Source organism: Mercurialis annua, linkage group LG3 (assembly GCF_937616625.2).
Source record: "Mercurialis annua linkage group LG3, ddMerAnnu1.2, whole genome shotgun sequence".
NCBI classification, from domain to species: Eukaryota; Viridiplantae; Streptophyta; class Magnoliopsida; order Malpighiales; family Euphorbiaceae; genus Mercurialis; species Mercurialis annua.
This window is the reverse complement of record NC_065572.1, coordinates 14223684-14242249: the sequence shown is the minus strand read 5'-3', so window position 1 is coordinate 14242249 and position 18566 is coordinate 14223684. Positions and strand designations below refer to the sequence as shown.

The 18566-nt window shown below is 31.0% G+C and overlaps 2 protein-coding genes across 2 annotated transcripts; one reads left to right on the top strand and one right to left on the bottom strand.

Annotated features, from left to right (window-relative positions):
* Nucleotides 1-701: 701 nt before the first annotated feature.
* LOC126674338 (polygalacturonase At1g48100) lies at nucleotides 702-8019 on the bottom strand. The gene is made up of 7 exons (XM_050368775.1): nucleotides 7654-8019; nucleotides 4836-4967; nucleotides 2330-2500; nucleotides 2014-2058; nucleotides 1718-1925; nucleotides 1440-1630; nucleotides 702-1345 (listed from the first exon to the last, which is right to left on the bottom strand). The coding sequence occupies exons 1-7, from the start codon at nucleotides 7981-7983 to the stop codon at nucleotides 974-976; spliced, it is 1449 nt and encodes a 482-aa protein (XP_050224732.1). The 5' UTR covers nucleotides 7984-8019; the 3' UTR covers nucleotides 702-973.
* A 7045-nt stretch (nucleotides 8020-15064) lies between these two features.
* On the top strand, nucleotides 15065-17428 carry LOC126672328 (uncharacterized). The gene has a single exon (XM_050366274.1). The coding sequence runs from the start codon at nucleotides 15065-15067 to the stop codon at nucleotides 17426-17428; it is 2364 nt and encodes a 787-aa protein (XP_050222231.1).
* The last annotated feature ends 1138 nt before the right edge of the window (nucleotides 17429-18566 follow it).

Genomic DNA, 18566 nt, shown 5'->3' with positions numbered 1-18566 from the left:
AGCACATGTCTCGAAAGGCCTTATGTAACTCTCGTCGATTGTCGCTCAATATTTCTGGAGCTTCTGCTTAATAGTCTGTCTCGATAATTCTTATTCTTGCATTTAAGTCGTTCAAAAGTGTTACTGATATAATAACACGTGTAAAAGGTTTAGAGTTTTTAATCATTAGGTCGATAAGAAAATTTCAATGCATGCTTTTCACATCGCGATCCTTGAATATTTATTGTATCAGGATTTTACCACTCTGCTATTCTGAATACACATGACATAAATGGAATTTTGACAAGCTATCCGAGGTAGCAAATAGATGTTACGCATCTTTTGCAAATGCAAAGAACCATGTGACAAGCACTTCACCGATATGGTAATAGCTATTCATAATCCGGGTTTACCTCTGTAAGCATCACCAAGAACTGCCTGCATATATATATGTATTTAAGAAATCTATTGGATGTGCTTCGGTCAATGGTATTAATTCGTCGATCTCTTTATTCCACAATGTACGCGATGGATGGTTGGATTGCGCCTATGTATATCAATCACCACTGCATTCAAGGGAGCAAATACAGAAGTTAACTGATGATATGGATAGAATTGTTTACATGCAGGGTAATCATATGTAGTTTTAATTCTAATTTCTCATTCTGATCCATTAGCTAATTTGGTCATAATAATTCAACTATGCCTAAAGCAAAAAATAATTTAAACTTTCTTGCTCTTGAACTATAAGTCACTAAATTACAAATCCTTATATTTATGGTGAATGCAACTGACAGGCCACATCTTAGTTACAATCAGCTAAAGAAAACAGCAAAACCTTAATAAATACAAATATTGTTGTATATATAGGGACTTAGATCATATGATTGTTTGTTGCGCGTCTAGAATATTCTTCAGAAGACTGCAAGTTTTTGTAGTTTTACAAACTATATAATTTTCTGATTCTATATATGTATGCTTATTATACTAGAGCTCAGCAATTAACTACATCAGGCTTCCTCGATTTGCCAGTTCCCAAGCAGTTAACTGGCGGAACAGTTGCGCCTCTCAGATCTCCGTACGTGTTCCAACAGAATGGTTGGCTGTCTTCACCAGCCGATTCGAGCTCTATTGTATCCAGAGAGAGACCAGTGCAGGGCAAGTTGTCACTGCATGCTAGGTGCAGAGGATTTCTTGTGTAAGTGCCTTTTATGTTTACATAGTTTATGCCTGATATAGCAACGGCTGAAGATTCATTTCGGCAATTGCCTCCGTCACAGTAGAATTGATCGATCATTATTGGAGTTTCAACTCCCGAAACTTGAATGTTAGAGAATGTTACTCCTTGTACAGAGCCCGAGCCACCCTGAAGATTATAAACCATAAGGCCATATTTGATAGTTAAAGAGTCTAATTTAATTAGAAGATCGTAAAGTCTATTCGCGCTAATTGAAACATGCCTGCCATGTCTTTATCCGTACACCGGTCAGCGTGTTTTGCATCTGAATGTCGCGGACAGTGACGTTCGAAACGCAAGCTTGTGTGTTGTCCTTTCCTAATCCTCCAATGCTTATACCGTGTCCAGGTCCACAGTTTATGTTATGTATATAGACATTTGAGCATCCGGTTTGAATAGAAATACAATCATCCCCTGTCAAAACAAATTTATGTTGATGCCATGGTCTGCAAATTGCTTTTAAAGTTGATGAGAATAAACATTATGGAACTGGTGAATTACCACAAGAAAGATCAGTGCTGAAAATGAGCACATCTCTAGAGTGCTGCAGGTGAATTCCGTCGGTATTCGGGCTGTTCTCGGGCGATGCAGCGGTGAAATCAGAAACCTGAACTGTTGTGCAATCATCAAATTTGAGGTGGGTTTGAGGGCTGTTCTGAATTGTTATTCCTGTTACTGTTACGCCACTACTTCCATAAAATCTTAGTGCCTGCATATATAGTGTAACACTTTAATTAAAAAAAAATATTCTTAATCCTAAAGAAAAAAGGTTGGTTTTAGGACAAGAAAGTGCTTACTGTTGGCTTAGTCCCGGGCATTTTAGTTCTGAGCTCACCAGTTATCTGATAGAAATGGATAAAGGTTTAAATTTAACCAAAGCAAAATAACATTTTTAATTTTTCTAAAAAATATTGAACCAACTGGTTTTATAAGAATTTTAAAATTTTAAATTTAAATCAAATTAGTCGGTCTGGTTTTGTTTACACCAAAAGCGCGTTAACATTAAAATCAAACTAAATAAAATGATTAACTTTTTTAATAATTTCAAACTTAGCGGAACTGAATTGGGTTCACTTCGGTTATTCGGTTCAATTTGATTATCATATCGTGTACCTCCGAGTATGGACTATACGACGATAGATCATTCCACCAAACGGAACCTTGGCCGTCGATGACTCCTTTTCCTTGGACGGTAATACCTTTTAGTTTTGTGAAGTCGATCCATTGTAAAAGCCCTGAACCCCATGGCGTAGCACTTGTAGGAGCTATGATCTTCCCATCCAACTGATTGCATAAACATTTAGTAAAATAAATTATTAATCATCCTATCCATTTCTAGTAGGAATGTGCATTCAGTTCAATCCGAATTAAAATAAATTGAATAAATATTGTTGATTATCTTTTTATTCCGTTTTTACCAAAACTGAACTGCAGTACTTTTGGCAAAATGCATAATTAGATTTCTACACTATCATACTTTTAAGGAATTTACACAAAATACTCCTTTTTCAACTTATTTATTCTAAATACTTCAATTTCAAAAATATACTTTTTTACTCTATTTTTCTATTGTTTTTAGTTGTACTTCAATTAGCAAAATAACTTGTTTGTATTTTTACTCTACTTCTTTTAAATACATGCATATTTCATTTTTTTTCTTCTCTCCTTTTTCTTTTCTGTTTTTCTCTCCTCTTTTTCTCTCTCTTTTTTTTCTTTCCTCTTTTTCCTTTTTTTTATTTTTTTCCTTTCTCTTTCCTTTTTCTCTTTCTTCCTTCTCATTTTTCCTTTTTTTTTCTCTTTTTTTTTCTCTCTCTTCTTCTTCTTCTTTTTCTTCTTCTTCTTCTTTTCTCTGCAACTTTTTTTTCTTTGTTTTTTTCAAATCTGATTTTTCTATTTTTCACATTATACAAATGAATTCTAAGAAAAAAAAAATTGAATCAAAAAAGAGTTTAAGAGATAATATAATGGTGATAGAGAGAAAGTTCTTCTTCTTCTCTTTTTCTTCTTCTTCTTCTATTTTTTTTCTATATTGTTTTAAATTATTATAGCATCGTTTTTTGAAATTTTTTACAATTTGTTTTGAAAAAATCGTAATGTTTTTCATTAATAATATTTTGACCTGGTTTTCAAATGTTTTAAATTAATTTTAAAAATCGTTTGAAACTGTTTTCTCAAAACTGTTTTATACTGTTCGAAACCTTTGTAAACGGTTTGAAACTGTTATTTTTTAAACTGTTTGAAAGTGTTTTTTAGAAACTGTTTTAGACTGCTTGAGATCTTTGGAAACAGTTTGCAACTGTTTTATACAGTTTGAAACCTTTGTAACCGGTTTGAAACTGTTTTTTTGAAACTGTTATTTTTTTATGTAAACGGTTTGAAACTGTTTGATATTATTTGAAACTGTTATTTTATAAACTATTGGAAAGTATTTTTTAGAATCTGTTTTAGACAGTTTGAGACCTTTGTAAACGGTTTGAAACTGTTTTATACTGTTCCAAACTGTTTTTTGAAACTGTTTGAAACTGTTATTTTTTAGACTGTTTAAAAGCGTTTTTTAGAAACTGTTTTAGACTGTTTGAAACCTTTGTAAACGGTTTGAAACCGTAATTGAAACTGGATTTGAAACCTTTTGAAAATATTTTTAATAGATTTTTAATGAGAACAAATAAATTAATAATTTACAGTTTTCTTTGTTTTTGGAGAAAGTTATAATCGTTGGATTTGAATTTCAAGTGAAATTTGAAGTAATTTGATTACGAATTAAAAATTCGAGCGGATCGAAAACTAGATTTGAAATTAGCAATAAAATTTTAATAAATAATAATAAAATCGTAGGATTTAATTTCTTGAAATGTTATAAGCTGAAGATTATCATTGATTTGTTGATTTGTTGGTTTTTTTTTTGAAAATAAACTGAAAAAGATGAAAAAAAGAAGCAAAAAGAAAAAAGAAGAAGAAGATGATGAAGAAGGAGAAGGAACTGTAATATAGAGTAAATATGGAGTATGAAAACAAAAAAAAAGAGTAAAAACATAAACACATAACACGCTGAGATAGACAAATAAAAATGGACAATTAGTATTAACAAATGCTAATATTTCTGTTTTTTAGATATTTTGCTAATTCTCTCTATATATTTTTTAAATTGGGCCCATCTACTATAATATGGATACAGTAAATCTTTACACTTTTAACTTTATTAACATTAAGTTCTTCTGTCTCAAAAAATATTAACGATGTTAAATCAAAACAAAAAAACCGATTTAGGAATTTACTTTCAATAAAAATTAAAATATACGATCCGATTCAAAAAAAATATTAATGTAAAAAAATAAATAAATTATCTCGGTTGCATTAACGACACGTGTATTACACACAATTCTGCGAATGAGACCTAATGTTTATAAAATTTAAAGTGTAGACATTAAATGTTTACAAATAAAAATGGTGGGATCCAAATCAAAAACGTGTTGATAATGCAGAGATCCATATACGTGTTATGCCAATAACTTTACTTCTAAATCGAATCAAGCGACTAAATTAATTATAATAATTATTATTATTATTCATAAAAAAAACTTAATTATAATCAAAAGATATGGATTATAAGTAAATGTACCTGAAATACAATGTTATCTGCACAATTAGGACCTGAAAAAGAGATTGGATGAAGAAGAAAAATAGAGGGAGATGGAACTATTATTGTTGACGCCTCTACCTTACAAGCTGCTTCCCATACTGCTTCAAATGCCTGCCTTACGTATACCACATATCATTATTTAATGAAACAACAAAAAATCACATTCTATAAACTGAGAGCTCACAAGATTATAAATTACTTTTAAAATTAAGTAAATTTAGAGTAACATAATTCATACTAATAACATAATTAAATAATTACGCAATACAAACTATTACCTTAAGACAATGTTCCATCAATGATATTTTTTAAAATAAGATTCTTGTAGACAAAAATAAGTAATTTTATAAATAATATTTTTGTGATAAAATATATTGAAATAAAAATTTATTAAAAATTTACTAAATATATTAAAAATTAAAATTTTCTTTTTGTAAATAATAGCCTTTATAATAAAATAAGTAAATAGTTTATATAAATTGAAGAATCATGAAAATATTTTATTAGTACTAATTTATATGATAAAAAAATAATTAATTGTTTATTTAAATCGGGAATTCTCATGAGAAGGTTAAACAAAATACTTTATATAAATTGAGAATTAACAATAATTCTCTATTAACAATACTTTTTATAATAAAAAAGATAAAAAGATAAAAATTTATTATTATTTTATTTAATCTAGAAATTTATGAAAATGACACTTTTAGAAAGAATATATTTTTTGATAAAAAAATTATCTAAAAGAAAAATTAATCAAATAAATAATTGATTAATAAGTAGTTTTATATATATGGTGAAAGCTAAAAGATTTATATAGTAGCTTTTATAACAAAACAAGATAAATAATGTACCCAAATTAAAAACTGAAGAGAATGTTGTTTTTGGTGAGAACTCATGATAATATCTAAATAAATAGTTTATATAAATTAAAAATTGATACAGTTAAAATAAAAAATAATTAATGTAAATTAGAAATTTATTGAAAAGTCCGGTTGGTCCTCTAGTGGCAAAGCCACAAGGAGACTACCTTTTGAAAAAAAAACATTACGTTAACATATAATATTAATTAGTCTAAATGATATAAATTATATTTATTTTTAATATATAAACCGCCTTAAACTTGTGTTATATACTAAATTAAAAAAAATCTTTTAAAATTATTTTTGATTCTGCTCGTGATCCTCTCAATTGTACAAATAAATAACTTTTTTTAACAAAAAAAACCATATTTTGAATATTTGCAATAGACTTTTTAATTTAAAAAATTTGATAACTAAATAAAGGTCAATTGAACTTTTGTCACACAAGTTTAAAATAGAGCTAGGTTGCACAAAAATTTTATATAGAGTGAATTTTTCCGTTTCAGAAACTTTTTCGTTCTGCAAACTCTCAAAAACTTTTCGAAAACATTTCGAACCCGTTTCTGTAAATACTAAAAATTGAAAACTCGTTTTCTATATAAGAAAAATTATTAAATAGTTCAAAAAACTCTAAAAATGATATCTATAAATAAACAAATCTAATCAATTACCTATAAATTTTATAGTTATGAAATTTATTAATATGTTATATTTATTATATATTCAAATTATAAACTTTATAATTATAGAATTTATTAATATGTTATATTTGTTTTATATTCAAATAATTTATTTTATTAATTGTTATAATAGTTTATTTATATGAAAATTACAAAAATTTAAATAAAATAATATTTATAAAAATACATTATAAATAGTGATAATTCAGAGAGTCCATTTAACTAAAATAAATATTTTATTATTTATCTGTAAAATGTTCTTTATTAAAAAGATAGATACTCTTTATTATATAATAAAGGTATCATTGAAAATGCTCCGACCCACGTAAATGTCTAGTGATTTTAAAACATGAATAAGAATAAGTCAAATTAAATGAATGAGAACAAGTCAAATTAATCTTCTTTTTAAATATTTAGGTAATCAAATGAATTTATCATCACCACACTTTAAGTGTGAAAATACTCATTTAGTTTGAATAATAAATAAGTATAAGTTTTATGTTTAAATATTAAATTAATCAAATGAAATGAGTTTATCAAATCTAAAATCACAAGTTTTCAATCGTATAGATTTTCATATCATGTAAAATTTGAATTGTTAAAAAGTGAGACTCAAATTATTATTTCTATCAATATACCAGCAACCAATTTTTAATTGGCTTAATATATAATTTGACACTTGAACTTATATTCTTTTACTTATCTAATTTCTAAACTTAATTAATCATTTAAACTTGTTAAATAATTCTATTTGACCCCTGAATTTAATAAATAAGTAAAAATTAAATCCCTGACACTTGAAACGGAGAGAGTCAATATTTACTTATTTATCAAGTTTAAGAGTAAAATAGAATTATTTAACAAGTTAAAAGGTTCGATAAGTGAGACGTTAATTATAAAAGTTAGATGAGTAAAAGAGTATAAGTTTAGAGGTCAAACTATATATTAAGCCATTTTTAATTGGTTCATAGTAGGGTTTGAACTTGAAACACTATAGTTGTGTACATGACTTTCATAATTGAGTTATATTCAGTGAGTGGCTAGCATTTCTACATATAAGGAGGTATGCATTATATTAAATTAATTTCTAAATCAAGTCAAGCCAACTCTTTTCCATTTCTTGGCATCAAAAGTTAATAGATTATTTCACAAGTTATATTTTAAACCTAAAAATAAGAAGAAAAAATACATGAGAATATTCTCATGAAAACACACAAGAAAAAAATGTAAGAAAAAGTTATATGAAACAATCACCTGGGTATCATCTGTATGACCATCACCTTTAGCACCATAGTCAAGTACATTAAAGGTGGCAACGTTCTGTACATTCTGCCCCTTTTCATCGGACCAAATGTAATCAGAGCCCTTGAAATTTGACAAGCTCCGCCCGTGATGGTGGCGGGGATGGCGGTTAACACCATCGTAATAATCTTTTTCTTTGATCATATACACATTTTTTCTTTGATTCCATTGTTTGCTTTCTCTTGCATGGCAAGTCTCATATATTGATGAGCAAAGAAATAAGACAATGAGGATCATGATTTGTGAAAATTTTCCAAGATTGAAATGGGCCATCTTCATCATGTAGAAAATATGTTTTTTTTCTTCTATATATGAAGTATTGATATTGCAATTGTAGAAAGATTTGTAGTTTTGGTGTGGAGATTGGTGTATTTATAGAAACTTGGTGATAAATAAATAGTAGGCGAACGTAGTAGAGTATGCGACAATTAGTTTCTAATACTACTATTGTTCATTGATGGTTTTAAAAAAAAAAAAAAAACTATTCACTGATGGCGAAATTTTAAACAAAACGAATTTTTTTTTATCTATATTGAATCATTTATTTATAATTTATTTATTTGGGTTGAGATTACTCAGCTTTTCAAATATTTGAAGAGGCAATTAGCCAAGACACCAAAAAACACGTAAATAATCTCAATAGTACGATGCCGGTGAGAAATTTAAAAAATTACTTTCCCGTTTCTCAATTTTATCGGAGAAGTTGAATTGATTGCAAAAATATGTTTTCTAATTGCAAGATGATATGTGCATTTTATATATACTATCCTTGCTTAAAAAATCATTCTATCTTTAGTATTATTAGATATTATGTTTGAAAAGGTAATGTTTTGTAGGAATTTTATGCAAGAAAGTTATGAGTCAAGAATCAAAGAAAATTGCAAAGAAACAAAGAAAATATGTCAAATTTATCCTTGTTCATGAAATGATGTTTTTATCCTTATTCAAGATCTCAAATGAAAAAATGTTCTTCATATAAATTAAAGTAAACATCTCGAGATTTCCAAAACATCAACAATTACATCATTCGAAGGTGTCTAACTCGACTTATGAAGTTTTAAAGATTGACAAATTGCGCATCTCATTTGCCTATTTACAGATTTAACCCTTCTCCCTTAATTGGATATTTCGGAATATTTGGAGTCCTCCAATTAATTTCTCTTACTTATAAAATATAAATTAGACATCTCAATATTTTTATTGAATCAAGAACCAAGTCATTTGGAGGTGTATGCAAAGAGTTATGACTTTCCGAAGTTGGTGGTTGACAGAAATCCTGTCGGGCGGCAGGAATGAGCACCTCGGCAAGAATGGCTTCTGGAAAGTGGTCCTTCCTACTGGGTTTTCTAGGTTTTATAACGCAGCGGAATTTTAAATTTTTTATCGAAAACCTAAAACAAGATCCATGTAATTCGAAGAGACATACAAGTTGCATAAATAAACTTACTTGAATGTCGGATTTAAACAGCAATGTTGGAAGAAAGGAGGTGGTTCACTTTGTTGATACCTTGTCTCGGATCAAAAACGCCTCCAAAAGAATGCGTTCTCTACAAGTATCCACACGAACAGACCTTTACCAAAACGAGTGCTTGTGTGATAGCATTATTGCTTCACAAAGCAATGAAAATTATTTAGTGATTATGTTTTGTGTTAATTTTGAAAACGCTTATATAAAACCCTAGTATTAAGGGTGTATTTATTGGAAAATAAAACATTTAGCGTTTACTCAAAAATCGTGTTTTGCAATCAAATACAAAAAACGAGATCTAGTATCTTCCTGATTTCCTCTTATCATTATTGTGTCTCCCTTAGTGTAATACCCCGTATTTTTAAAAGTACTAAGTATTGTGGCACGCCCCCTAATTTGGATAGTTAGATTGCCCAAATTAAATTCAAATAATAAGACCTAGAACAAATTGGGTCTATTTTAGTATCGCGGAATAATAATTTAAGTCGAGAAATTATTATTTGTTAACGAGAGTTTGAGCGAGACTAAGGATATGGCCATAAATTAAAATAAAATAATTGGTAAGTCCCGAGCTAATAAATTTTACGTCAAGATTCGTAAAATAATTTTAAGAAGCTATGGTTAAAATTTTATAGAAATCGGACGAAAATTATTTTATCAAGCGAGATTGAACGGGACTTCAAATATCAATTAAAATTAAAATAAAATATAAGTCCCGGAGTAATAAAAAATATGGAAAAGTCCGTTATTTATTTATAAAAAATTATCGTCAAAATTTTATAAATTTACGAAATCACTTTAAAATTGGTTTCGGACAATGATTAAAGAATTGGGTTAAAGTGTTTGATTAATACTTGAGCTAAAGTGGTAGCCAATGTATATAAAGGCCACCACATGCCCTTATTTTACATCATCTACTTCATTAGGAAGGGTTACAGAAACCTTAACTCACCATCGCCAACTCTTTCTCTCTTTTGCGCATCCATCACGACGGCGAGCATTTCTCCATGATCTGGTGACCGATTTCGATAACTCAAGATCGGTTCTCTAGCTAACCACACACGAACAAGATGAGATGCTCAGTTTTGATTTCGATTAAGTAAATATTGAGATATGCTAAGGTTTTTACATGAGTTGAGTTTTAAATGGATTAAAGTTTTAAAACTCATAATTCTTACAGATTTAAACGTTTGATTTGGAGTTTTGGATATGGTTTAGCGTGTGTATTGAAGCGAGTACGTCGGAATAGGAAACCGAGAAGCGTGGGATTGCTCGAACGAGCAAACCTTGTTCTGCTCATACGAGCAGATTTCTGCTCGTGGAGCATAACTGTTCTGCTCGACGAGAAAAATAGGTTCTACTCGACGAGCATAACATATCTGTTTTTCGAGCAGATGTGAGCTCTGCGCGAAGAGCAGAGCAATCCGCTCCAAATGCAGACCAAGGTTCTGCTCCACGAACAGGCCAGCTCTGCTCGTGGAGCAGAGCTGGTTTGCAACCCAATAGGGACTGCAAATTAAATGCAGTCCCCAGCCAGCCAAGAGGCACTCTCTCGGGCCAAAATCAACCCTTGTCATGCGATAATGTTTCACTTGAGTTGATCAATAAAGCATTAAGGATACACAAGGATTGAATTGGGATAGTTTAATTGAGATTTGGATAATTAGAAGTTGTTAAAAATGAAGGCTAAAGGTAATGAGTTAGTCATAGTAAAAGTGAAAATCAAAGGAAAATGGATTGTTAGTTATTTGGATTGGTTTGTTGATTGATTAATCAAATGAGATTTGATTAATACCAATAGTACATGAAAAGGACGTTTCAAGATTTTATCAAAAATAATTCGGTACGAGTACGACGGTTTACGTTTAGTCATTAAACGTAATATTTTTATCGTTAAAATTAGTTATATAATAGAGTTGCTATTATATATTCTCACAATAGAAATCTATGTTAGATACGACAGATTATCGAGCTACGGACTTGGCAGACCAAGGAAGCTTGATGGGGATTGGTGTTTATATTTTGTTATTTCTGGATTATTAGCAATCCAGGTGAGTTACACTTTACTTTTGCGTATTATTACGCTATATCTATTTTGTAATATTATAAGCATAAGTGTCAAACTACATCGCATGTTATTTTATCGTATTATATGATTTTGTGTATCAAATTATCGAATATCTCAATTGTGAAAACTAGTATATGATCTGTGGGGAACGAGCTACCTATTGGGCGTCAATATGCTGTGTGATCACTAGTGTCCGGGTAAGTCATAGACTTAGTCTCGATGCTCTGTAAAGTACTCTTCTCATTTGATTAGATATGAGGTTGAACTCGGTGGAATTATCTCGGGACATGTATATAATGTTAACTCGATAAAACTATCCTGGGACTCATCTCACTCGATTATTTGGTTATAAGAAATGGTACTAGTTTAACTCGTTCGAACTATCCCAGAACTGTACCACTTGGTATAGGTTGAACTCGGTTGAATTATCTCGGGACCTTACCAAAAAGATTTGAGAAGTCATATTCGCTCGATACTATTAGGAATTCTACCCTAGTTCAGGTTGGTTTTGGGATTAGAGTTTCGGTCGGATCAAATGCTTGAATTATATATATGTTTTGTTTTTAAATGCGATGTTATTTTTTAGTAGTACCATTAGTAATGTGTACACTAAATCAGCATAGTCGGACCCCGTTGATGTTTACCACTTTCAAGTGATTAGCGTCGGATCAGACAAACATCCTTTTTTGTGACGGGAGTTCTTTGGCCTGTACAAAGTACAATTTCTCTTAGAGTTGCAGTAGTATACGGTGACCAGTTGTGGCCTAGTATAGCGGGATTTTAAATGTCTGGTATATTTTTATACCTGCTATTTTGTGTATGTCTTTTGTTAGGCTACGCTAGATCGTATGATCTTCTTTGATGATGTTTATGTTAATAGCGTTTTTTTGTATAGATCGATAGATGGGCTAGTACGTATGAAACTACGGAAGTCGAATGCTCATTATTTTTGGTATCGAGGATGTGATTACATATGATATTATGTTGTAGGTGCAAACGTGTATGCATTGTTATATGTTTGCATGTTTTTATTGTTCATGTTTCCGCAAAAAAGTTAGAGTGGTTCTAGGCTTGCTATGGGTTTCGGAGTTACCACTCCCATTCTCTAGCGCCGTTATCGACTCTGAATTTGGGTCGTGACACTCAGTCAAGATTTTCATCATTAAATATTTTATACAAGTCACAACTCTTGTCTCATATAACACTAGTCTACCCAATAACATGGTAGCGCAGTGGTAAATTGACAAAAGTAAAAGCATGTTTACCTTCCATGTCGTCTTCATTTGAGTTCCTATTGGATCTTCTAATAGTTTATGTGCTTCTCCTAGTTCCATTTATCTTCTAGGGTATACTAGCTCACTCAAAATTCCCAAAATCAAAATGAATTCCAGTTTCAAATTTTTCAGCGTTCCTCAAAGACCAAGATAAACCTTCCACGGCAAAAAGGTTTAGGGAACTTCTTTGATCAATCAAAATCTTTTAGATCCAAAATTTTATATATTTGATGATATTACCAATGTATCTTTATAGGGTTGTTCCATTCATCTTTTATCCTCATACATGAAGACTGCCCCTTGCATTATATTTGTATGTTCTAGACCTGACCATAATTTCTGTTTCTTCCTTTTTATCATACCATATTATGTTATTAGAATACTTTCCCCAATGAAAAAAAAACTCTTCATGATGGCTGTAAGATTCCAAGTTCCTCTTTCTATTTTCAAATAAAAGGTATTTCCACGTAGCTAATTAGCAGATCTATTCCATTTCCGATAAGTAATCATTCTCGCCACATCTAAAAACTTTCCTATGACTGGTAGAGAAATATTTTAATAAAAGATCAAGTAAATTTTCCCACAAACAGAGCCAGGTGATAAATCACCAAAAATAGGGGGTGATCTAGTAGAACTCTGAGACCTGAAAATAGAGAGTACGTTCAGATTGAATGCCGGAAAAAAAAATGGCGGTTAACTACGATGTTCAAGTGAATATTTGGTGAAGAAGAAGAGTAAAGTAAGAAAATAAAGAGAGCAAATAACTATGAGACCCTTTACATTTGACATAATTCACACTTTAGTCCCTCTTGTTTGAAAATTAAGCTATATGGTCCCTCACTTTTGTTTCCGTCAACAGTTTAGTTCCTCCGTCCATTTTTAGTGTTAGTCAACGAGGTCAAAGGACTTAAGGGGTAAATTAATTTTCAAACCTGCGGGACGAAATCTTTGACAAAAACAAAAAAGAGGGATGAAATCTTTGGAGAAAAAAAACAAAAGTGGGGACTATATAGTTTCGTTGACTAACACCTAAAATGAATGGAAGGACTAAATCGTTGACAAAAATAAAAATGAGAGGCTATATCGTTTGATTTTCAAACAAGAGGGATTAAAGTGTGAATTATATCAAATATGAGGGGTGTCATAGTAATTTGTTCAAATAAAGAATATGGTACAAAAAAAAAAGTAACTTAGGGTTTAAAGATAAAGTGGTTTGTATAGTATACTTCTTTCTCTATTTGTGCTTTCATGTTGAGCTTTTTCTCTATATTGTAGGCTGAGCTGGTCTTTCCAGTTAAAGAGATGTGTGTTGAGCGCAGATGGTGTGGTGTGTGTATCTTCTCTTATCAGAGAATCGTATATGATCCTCTTAACTAACGTGACTTTTTTAACTTCTTTTGCAAGTAATGTGATTCATATTTCAATCCTGACAGTTTTATTTGTGATTCTGGTCCGACATGGGACATAAAGAAATCCCGGATCGAAAGTGTTCTTGGCCTAAATTAATATTTATGTGAGCGTATGGGCTTGGTAAAACTATCTTTTTTAGAATTGGCCATATCTATGTTTTTTAAGGTTGCTTCGCCCCTACTAGTTTATCTTGATAAAGACTTTTTCATCCTAAAAGATTATCACAAAATTTATTTCTATTTTATTTTTATGTTTATAATTTAAATCAAATATTAAAAAATTAAATATACCATTTTGATCTTAATTTTCAAATGATTTTTTAAATTCAATAATTGAAATATACGTACATCAATACAATTTAATGTCAACTCGTGAAGAAATTAAAAAATGCGTAATGCATCGTTTGACCCTTGAATTTGTACCTATTTACCCATCTAACATTTAAACTTAACGTTTGACCTATAAAACCTCTGAACTTGATCATATTTTAACACCCTGAAACAAAACTTGAATATCAAACGCTTTAACGTGGAAACAGTGGCGGAGCCACGTTGATCATAAGAGGGGCAATTGCCCCTCTTAATATTTTTTTTTTTTAAAAATTCCTAACCATTACATGTGGATCCCAATTGTTTATTTAAAACAAAATAGAGAGCCCAATTAATTTCTCTAGAAACATAAAGGTCCCACTCACCAATTTACAAAAATAGAAATACAACCCTAATTCCCAATAACAACGGGACAAATAATCTTTAATCCCCAAATATCAAACTTGCTTTCCAATTAATAAATCATCTCCATCTGCTCAGAAAATTTGGCCAGTAGTTCTTGTTGTCGTGAAGTGAAAACTACATTACTTGCTACAATTTGCAGGTAATTTTAAATAATTTGCCTATAATTTCCGTAAACTTTTATTTTTTATTTTTTGATGTTTAACTAAGAGTATTGGAATATGGACAGTTCAATTTGAATGATAGAATGACTATCAACTAACTTAATTTAATTAAATTACATAATTAAAGTTTTTCTTATGTCGTCAAATCTAATAGTTGATTGAATTTTTTATAATTAGTTGAATATTGTAATGTAGTTTAAATATGTGCTACTATAAACTGATTATCATAATTTTTTTTATTTTTAAATATGGAAAAATATTTTAAGAGAAAAACTATGTCTGAATCGCTGCCATCTGTTAAAAATCAAGAAAGTTGTAATGAAGAACATCAAATTTTGCAAGGTAATATGGATAGAGTTGATCTAGATAATCTCCCATCGGATCCTGCATTGCGAAAACCGATTGCAGATTACAATCCTAACATACAAGAGGAAGTGCGGAGGAGGTATTTACAAAAAGGACCTTGTCAACCTCGAGAACATAATTACAAGCACACCTTACAAGGCACCGTGTTTCGAAGATTTTGTCATACTTGGTTTGATGAACATAGTTCATGGTTAGAATATAACAAGGTAAAAGAAGCAGCATATTGCTTTTGTTGCTACCTTTTTAAACCAGAAAGTAAAGGTCATACAGGTAGTAGTGATGCATTTGTTGTGGAAGGTTTTACTAATTGGAAGAAGAAAGAAAAACTACAGATACATATTGGAGGTCCTAATAGTGCGCACAATCAAGCTGTCAACAAGTGTCAAAATTTGATGAATCAACGACAACATCTTCAGACAATTGTCAATAAGCAATCAAGTCAATCACGGAGCGACTATCGAAATTGTTTAAATACTTCAATTGAATGTGTTCGATATCTTTTAAGACAAGGTTTCGCTTTTCGTGGTCATGATGAATCAAATAAACCGGGAAATTTGAAGGCAACTTTGCAACTTCTTTGTGATCATAATGAGGATATTAAACGGGTTGCAATAGATCAATGTCCAAGAAATCTCAAATTGACATCTCCAGATATTCAGAAGGATATTGTACATGCTTGTGCAATTGAAACTACCAACTCTATCATTCATGATTTAGGAAATAATTTGTTCTCTATTCTTGTAGATGAATCTCGTGATGTAGCATGTAAAGAACAAATGGCGATGGTCATACGCTATGTGAACAAGGAAGGAAAAGTGGTTGAACGTCTTTTAGATATAGTTCATGTGCAAGACATTTGTGCTTTATCATTGAAGGCATCAATTGAAGCAATATTTTCCAAGTACAGTTTGAGCATATCTAGATTACAAGGTCAAGGCTATGATGGTGCAAGCAATATGCAAGGTGCGTTTAATGGTCTTAAAACTTTAATTCTAAAAGAGAATGAGAGTGCTTTTTATGTACATTGTTTTGCACATCAACTTCAACTAGCACTTGTAGGTGTTGCAAAAAATCATATTTCCATAGCCTTACTCTTTACTATAGCTTCAAGTGTTGTAAATGTTGTTGGAGGCTCTAGTAAGCGCCATGATTTGCTTTTGGAGATCCAAGCCATTAATGTTTTAAAAGCAATTGAAAGTGGTGAGCTTGAAAGCGGACAGGGAAAAAATCAAGAGTCTACTCTTAAACGAGCGGGAGAAACACGATGGGGTTCACATTATAGTACTTTATTGAGCTTGATTAAGCTGTTTTCTTCCATAGTTGATGTTCTTGAATTTGTGAGGGACAATGGAAAGTCATATCAAAAAGTTGAGGCTTGCTTTGTATTGGATTCTTTGCAATCTTTTGAAACTATATTTTGTCTTCATTTGATGAAACATGTGTTAGGAATTACAAATGAATTATCACAGACATTGCAAAGAAAGGATCAAGATATTGTAAATGCTATGACTTTGGTCAAGATAGCTAAGCAACGCCTGCAACTAATGCGAGATAGTGGATGGAACTCTTTGATGGATGAGGTTACTCTGTTTTGTAATAGCCACGATATCCAAGTTCCTAATATGGAAGATGTGTATATTCCTCCAGGACGGTCTCGGCGCAACTTTGAGAAAGTGAAGAACATGCATCATTACAAGGTTGAGGTATTTTCTACTGTTATAGATTTGCAATTGCAAGAGCTCAATAATCGTTTCAATGAGGTGAACACAGAATTGCTTTTATGTTTTGCCTGTTTGAATCCTTCTCATTTATTCTCTGCTTATGATAAAGCCAAGTTGCTTCGTGTTGCTCAGTTTTATCCGATGGACTTCTCTGACATTCAATGCATTGTTCCTGAAAATCAATTGGAGACATTTATTTTGGATATGAAGTCAAGTTGTGAATTTTCTAACATATCAGAAATTGGCAACCTTGTGGAAATAATGGTGCAAACAAAGGATATTTTATATCCTTTGGTTTATAAACTTCTCACTTTAGCTCTTATTCTACCTGTTGCAACGGCCACAGTTGAAAGATCATTTTCTGCTATGAAGTATGTGAAGAATCGGTTAAGGAATAAGATGGGAGATCAATGGATGTCTAATTGTTTAATTACCTATGTTGAAATTGATGTATTTAACTCCATTGATAATGAAGTTATTATGCATCGTTATCAGGGCATAAAAAATCGTAGAGAACAATTGTAATTTTTATTATAAACAGTTTTTTGTGACATTTCTATGTTTACTGAGTTTTAATTTTTATAAGAATATAAAATATTTTTGCCCCTCTTAATTTTTTTTTCTGGCTACGCCACTGTGTGGAAAGATATTTAACTGGGTTGCCAGCTCGTTTGCCGCATCACCATATATATAAAGCTTAACACGCCATTTGATCCCTAAACTTGTACCAATTTACCAAACTTATTCCTAAATTTTTTATTTAACCCATCACCTCAAAACTTGTTAAATTATCCTTCTTAACCCCTAAATTTGAGAGTTTTAAAATTATTTTAATTTACAGTTCATTTTAATATATATTCAGTTTAGTTAATAATTAATAATAAAATATTAATTTTCCATACTTTATGAACTACTTGTTTAAATGATATCATTTATTGTGTATATATTGTCAGTTCTAATAAAATTTTAATAAAAATAGTTATACTTGAATTAATAGATATTTTCATTTAATTTAATATTTAAAAATGAACAGATAATAAATGATGGAGTCCGCCTTCTGAACCGGTGAATGAGAACTACAAAACATGGTAGAAGCTAACCGGACGGTGGTTGTCCGATTAACTCTCCGATGCTAAAGTCAGTTTAGAGCTTTGAGAAGCGTTTCGAGTATATGAATGTAATTGTGTTTTTAGGCATACCTCATGCTCCTTTTATAGTAGATGATTTTCATACCTAGCAGTGTTGTAGTAGGAAAGTGAATCCTACTTTGTAGGAATTGACCCTGATTTGGCGTGATCTTGCTTATCCAGACATGAGTCCTATTTAGGAACGTCTTCCTAAATAATCTCGTCTTCCTAAGTTAGAGCTTATCTTCCTAAGTTGGAGTTTTTATCCAAATAGGAATATGCTTCGATATTATGTAGTAGATCCGGCGATCTATTCAAATCCCCGAATCAACGCGCTTTGGCCAAGTCCTAAGGGATTCGGTCTTCGTCTTGTTGAGTGATATAATGGCGAATCCCATGAATTCTGCCATCTTCTTTATATTCATTATTCTTCTAATGAGAGTCCGGTATCACTTGAGAGCGGATCTCCTGTAACTCGACTCCATTGTATTTAAGGTAGGATTCAGTATCCATCATTACCCCCCCCCCCCCCCCCC

Excerpts from the sequence above, each read along its gene's own strand:
- LOC126672328 (XM_050366274.1), top strand. The coding sequence starts at position 15,065 with ATGGAAAAATATTTTAAGAGAAAAACTATGTCTGAATCGCTGCCATCT.
- LOC126674338 (XM_050368775.1), bottom strand. The coding sequence starts at position 7,983 with ATGATGAAGATGGCCCATTTCAATCTTGGAAAATTTTCACAAATCATG. Across the intron at positions 2,059-2,329 it reads CGTATAGTCCATACTCGGAG|ATAACTGGTGAGCTCAGAAC; the intron begins GTACACGATATG and ends CATTTCTATCAG. Across the intron at positions 1,346-1,439 it reads TACGGATAAAGACATGGCAG|GGTGGCTCGGGCTCTGTACA; the intron begins GCATGTTTCAAT and ends TATAATCTTCAG.